Consider the following 6000-nt stretch of genomic DNA (forward strand, 5'->3'; position numbering starts at 1 on the left):
GTGCATCCATTACAAAGTTCTGCTCATCACCTACAAAGCCCTCAATAACTTGGCCCCTCCATACCTCACAGACCTCCTACAGCACCACCACCCCTCCCGACGCCTCCGCTCTGCCGACTTAAACCTTCTCAAACCCATCACCAAATCAACGCACCGAACTTTGGGGGACCGAGCCTTCACCATCGCTGCCCCCACCCTTTGGAACTCACTCCCCATCCACATCAGAAACTCGGACTCACTGACCACCTACAAAAAGCTGCTCAAAACTCACCTGTTTCAGCTCGCCTACAATCTATAATTGCACTCTCATCTTTGTTTGTTTGTTTCATTTGTAAAGCATCTTTGAGTTTCTTGGAAAGCGCTATATAAGACTTATGTATTATTATTATTATTATTATTATCAACTCTGAGTTCTGGTCATATTTTATTACCATTTTCTAAACTATAGCGAATAAACTGTGATAATGTGAGAAATGCTGAAGGTGTCTGAATAAATTCTGGTTTGACTGTGTATATATATATATATATTTTTTTTATTATTGTATATACATTAAAATACATTAAATAATTATTTGTATTTTTTATTTTACTGTATATATATATATATATATATATATATGTTTCATGTGGTTTTGAACAACAATTTATACTATTTTGTGCTGCAAATCTATACAATTTGATATTTTGTGCTACTAATTCATACAATTTATATGATTTTGTACTATTAATGTTATTTATTATTACTTTTTATGTATTATTTATTGATTTTATGTATTATTATTATTATTATGCTATACATTGATATATAAAAAAAAAATATATATATATATATATATATATAAGATGCATTTGTGTTTATATATGTGATATGTGTAATATCTTATTTGTTTATTTATATCTCTCTGTGTGTGTGTGTGTGTGTGTGTGTGTGTGTGTGTGTGTCAGTCTCTCCTGTATAAAAAGGTCCACGAGGCTCAGTTCCGCAGTCATCTGGCCAATGAAATGATGATGTACCATATGAAGGTGTCGGAGGAAGAGGTCACTAAACTTCTGGACACCGGCGTTGAGCCGGTCCAGATAATCCACCCCAACTTTGCAGAGTTCACTTACACGCCGCGATCTCTGTCGGACGACAGCACGCCTATGGTACTGACACACACCGAACCAACAACGAGATTCACATGGACCGACTGAAGAGAAGCACTGATGATGTCTGTCTGTCTGTCTGTCTCTCGCAGGGCGTTCTGAGCATGTTTGAAGACATGGGCTTCATAAACACCTATAAGATCGACCTGCACACGTTAGCCAGGTACAAACACACACCTGTCCTTTCTGTCTGATCGCCCCTTTAATAGGTCAATAACAAAGATATGAAAAAAATCTGAAAAAATATTTCAGAAATCGTCTCAGGTTATTATGACTGTAACCATTGTTCGCTGAAAAAGGGAACGAGAAACTGCGTCTGGGAATTGTACGCTGTGGGAACACCTCTGCGTCTTTGCATCGTGAAGCACTTGTGAAATCAGTCCAATGGCGTGACAGAACTTCATAGGGGGGGTGACGTCATGAGCGGGAACCTATAAAGCATACCCAGACCAAACAGTTCTGTCAGGACCACTAGCGTCAAATACGATTGACAATTAGCATACAGTTTGGATTGGCGGTATGGTTCTGTTCTAAGCAAGAACTTACACCTCCCCCCCACCCCCCCAGGGTAAACAGAACAGATCCAACATGAATGTATTGCAGATATCATGATATATGTACAGGGAAATCAGAATACCAAATCCTGACGGGACAAGAGGAGGAGCTGGGGATGGAGTAAGGGAACCTAGGTAGTTTGTGGAAAAATCCCATTCAAGACCACAAAAAGAACCACAAAAATGTTTTGTGTTGCCCTTTTGCCCCCTTATACCGCCTTTGCACACTCCCGCCCCCTGGGGTTCCCACACAAAAGTGCTTTTGATTATTTTAGTCACTTTTGTTATTCTTGCCTTTTTATCCGATTCAAATTCGTGGCATCGCTACCGTTGGGCACCCGCAGTGTCCGTCTGCTGACCATTCGGGGCAAACCGGTAACCTTTTATTCAGAGGTCGGTCGTACCGGGTCTGCCTCACGGTATGTCGCACAGGCACACGCGACTTTCTGTGAAGTTTGGGGCCGCTCAGACCCCCCCGAAGGGCGGCCGGGGGACACGTGCTGTCCAAACACTGCTTACAGGGGCCGTGTCAGATAAGTTACAGATGGGATGCTGTTTTCGACGTAGAAATTTACTGTGGATCCCCCACACTTGGAGTCTGGAGCCTCAACTCGGCTTCCTTCCTGAGATATGTTCATTTCCTGTGGAATTTTGACCGGGCATAGCTCGAATAGGTGGGGCGTGGGACGGCACCCTGCCACCCTGTGGCTGCAGGCCAAACTGCATCGGGGGCGGCAGTTCCACCAAGGGAACTTCTGGGCCCCACGTTGCCCCCGCCTCCCCCGGGGAGGGGGGGCAGCCTCTTGTGATGGGTGAACCCTAAAAAATCATTTAGGGGCGCTGCGCAGCATCCACGAACCACCGTCCAATGCGCATCATTTAGGCTGTTTGGACACCCATAAGTAAGGGTACTTCCCTAATGGGAGGAGGAAACGCGACTGAAGCTGAACTCCTGTGAAACGCGACTGAAGCAGCTTATATCTGAATACTGTGACAGGTGTCGTATTTCTATAGGTAGACGTGGATCAGATGAGAGTCAGCTGACATGAGCTTAACTAACGTTACCTGCCAGAACTGACGCTACGCTGGATAGTTAGCTTCTGATAGGCTGAAGCAAGCCTGTCACAGGTGTGCAGTAAGTATGGCAGGGTGACGCAGCATATCATTCCCTTTTCAGAGAACCATTCCCTCTCAAGGGAACTTGCACTGCGTCTGAGAATTCAACAAACACTGTTGTCGTGCAAAAGAACGGCCAGAACACATTAAAAGTTTCTGTTTTCTGTTAGAGCGGTGTCATGTAAGCGGCCACTAAGTTAATAACTAATGACCTTTGCAACGGAAGTGAATCAATCAAAACTAACTTTAGCTGGACAATAACTTTATTCTAGAGCTGCTATAAAGCCAAAACAATCTCTGTTACTTTAATTTCCTATAATCACTGTAAAGCTGCTTTGAAACAATCTATATTGTTAAAAGTGCTATATAAATGAAGGTGACTTGACTTGCAGTGGAAGGTTGGATAAATGGAAGTATACGTCCTTGAGATCAATTGTGACAAACCAATCCTCGGATCTGATTTGTGACATGAATTGCTTCAAAGTCAGCATTTTGAACTTGAGCTTCTTTACCGAATGATTTAGTTGGCGCAGATCTAAAATTGGATAACATTTTTGTTCCTTCTTCCAGAACAATAAAATACCGGCTGTAAAACCTGAACGGAGGAACATGTTCTATGGCCTCCATCCCCAACTGAGCTTTTACCTCCTGTTTCATAACCAGAGCCTGAACCTAGGTGGGCGAGACCCAAACTGAATTAGGTAACCTTTTCTATGGAGTGCAAGACCCATTGAGATATATTTGGCAGAAGCTTCCACTCTGCCAAAAAATATACAAAGGAAACCAGTCTCTCGAGCCAATTTGGTGCCCTGAAGTGGCGAACCGGTGGGGAATGACCGAACTGGAACGCCTCTGCTTGCTTTTTTGCCTCCTGAAACCTCTCGGCGACTGAGGTGACAGCGTCGCTGAAGAGGCCGGGAGGGGAAAGCAGGGCGTCCATTTCTCTTTTATTCCTGGCAAGTTTAGCCATAGATGTCTCTCCGTAGCCGCCAGGGCTTACATAGACTGGCCGATTGACTTGGTCGTCTCTTTGGTGGCCTGGCGAGATAGTCAAACCAAAACTTATTCAGACACCTTCAACATTTCTCACATTATCACAGTTTATTCGCTATAGTTTAGAAAATGGTAATAAAATATGAGCAGAACTCAGTTGATATTTGACTGGTTTTGTCCATCCTTTTGTTAGACTGTCTCACAAATGAATTATGTTGAATATCTGTCAGCTGTTAAATTTAACTACACAATTAGATAATACCAGTTTAGCTCAACCAATCACCAAGCAATGCTTCATTTTGTTCAGTCTGTGGTGTAAAAAGAGCATTAGCAATTAAAGACAAAACACTTCAGCAAAACATGATCAGGTCAAAGTGTCGGAATAATTTTTGGTCCCAAATTATTATACATTTTACTTGTAGTCACTGTATGAAGAATTTGTGGGTATAATATGTCACAGTTTACTATATTTTGCTATCCTCACTCACATAAATGAACAATAGAGTACTGCACCCACAAGTAAAAAAATATCATAAATGATATCTATATAATTATATATCAATTATTGGGGTCGTGACCGAGACAGCGAGGGGGGGTTGCGAGATGATTTAAAAAATATATATATAAATATAATATTTATATAAAATAAAAATTATGTAATTTTTTATTTAATTTTTATAACGATTAGAAATAGCATAGTTTATCCATAAATGTAACAAAATACCAATATAGTTGTTAAATAAAAATAAAAAAGCCATCAGCCTTTCGATTTTCCTTGACCGTTACTCCTGAGGTGATGACGACAGATTAACGACAATTAATGGTCAATTTACAGCACCATGTTAAACATTCTGACACGTAGGTCATTTTTTAGGCTTTAAGCTTAGGATATTATTTTTGTCAAAATGAAAAGACTAAATGAAACATTGGTTAATATCGACCAAAGACAACGAATGAAGGCCAGCGGAGGAGAAGCACCTAAGCACGAGTCTTAGGTTCCTGTGGGAACCGGAGCTTCTTACAAATCGATGCAGTGACGCAATGACTTTACCAATCAGCGATTGGCTCTTTTACTTGGAAGGCGGGACAGTTTCTCCCATTCATAAGTAATAGGAGTGAACTGTCTTTCTAGTCTTTGATATCTAGCTCAGGTGGGTCTGGCCGTGTGCTCACATACTATCACTAAACAAGCTGGTATTTTAAGTGAATGTAGGCAGGCCAGTCTAGTACCTGAACTCTTTTACTATGAAGCCACACTTGAAACATGTGCAGAATGAATCTTGGCATTGTCTTGCTGAAATAAGCAGGGATGTCTCTTAAAAAGACGTTGCCTTGATGAAAAAAGGTTTATTAAAAAAACCTCACAGTTCGAGCCCCAAATACGCACGAGGACAGCGAGGATCAGCTTCAAGAGAGACCGAGACAAAGAAATGTATCATGTAGCTTATCACATCATACGAAGTTTAAAACATTTAAATAGACATATCAAGTAGTAATTAATGTATATGAGTCTTAGTTGATTATAGGCTACTAGAGCTGGTTTTGTTACTGAGAGACGGAGACGCGCAGAGACGCAATTAACGCTGTTTGATTTGTGATCGTGCTGTGCTAATTCCATTCATTCAAGTATGTATTGTACAAGGCTTAAATCATTTAAATATACATACAATAATGTACGATATAATATCGTAGAACATGTATATGAACTATTTGAGTTGATATTACTCTTGCCAAGCTCTGATTTCTGAGAGATGGACGCATAGACGGATTTGCGCTCGTTTCATTTTTACTCTCACTCATTCACTCATTTGTTTAACATGGTACTCATTGCATAAAGATTTTAGATAAGGTGTTTGGCTTCGGGAAGACCACTAATCTACCGATGCCTATGACCCATCTCATAAGGTGATGTTAATATTTAAATGACAGTAATATAATGGTTGTTTTGACTGTTGTGTTCTTTTGTGTTGTAATTATGCTCGTGTTTGGATAGGCTTATTTGTGCGTGTGCACAGTTTCACACAACGTTTGTATACTTTAACCACCTAGTGGTAGGATAGTAGGGGTCGCCACCTAGTAGTAGGATAGTAGGATAGTAGGGGTCGCGAGTCTCTCGCACCTTTATTTTGGGGCTCGTGGGCTGAAAAGTTTGAGAAGCCCTGATCTAGAGGGCAGGAAACGTTCGTCTAGC

The 6000-nt window shown here is 41.1% G+C and overlaps 1 protein-coding gene across 5 annotated transcripts in view; it reads left to right on the forward strand.

The window, feature by feature from the left end:
- pde2a (phosphodiesterase 2A) overlaps nucleotides 1-6000 on the forward strand; it is a 185969-nt gene that overhangs the window by 167631 nt on the left and 12338 nt on the right. For all 5 annotated transcript variants that reach the window (XM_084420110.1, XM_084420112.1, XM_084420114.1 and 2 more), the window contains 2 exons: nucleotides 946-1146; nucleotides 1239-1309. In XM_084420110.1, the coding sequence (XP_084276236.1) occupies nucleotides 946-1146; nucleotides 1239-1309 (272 nt within the window). The remainder of the gene's footprint in view (nucleotides 1-945; nucleotides 1147-1238; nucleotides 1310-6000) is intronic.

The sequence above is a fragment of the Rutilus rutilus genome (genome assembly GCF_951802725.1).
Source record: "Rutilus rutilus genome assembly, chromosome: 9".
NCBI lineage: Eukaryota > Metazoa > Chordata > Actinopteri > Cypriniformes > Leuciscidae > Rutilus > Rutilus rutilus.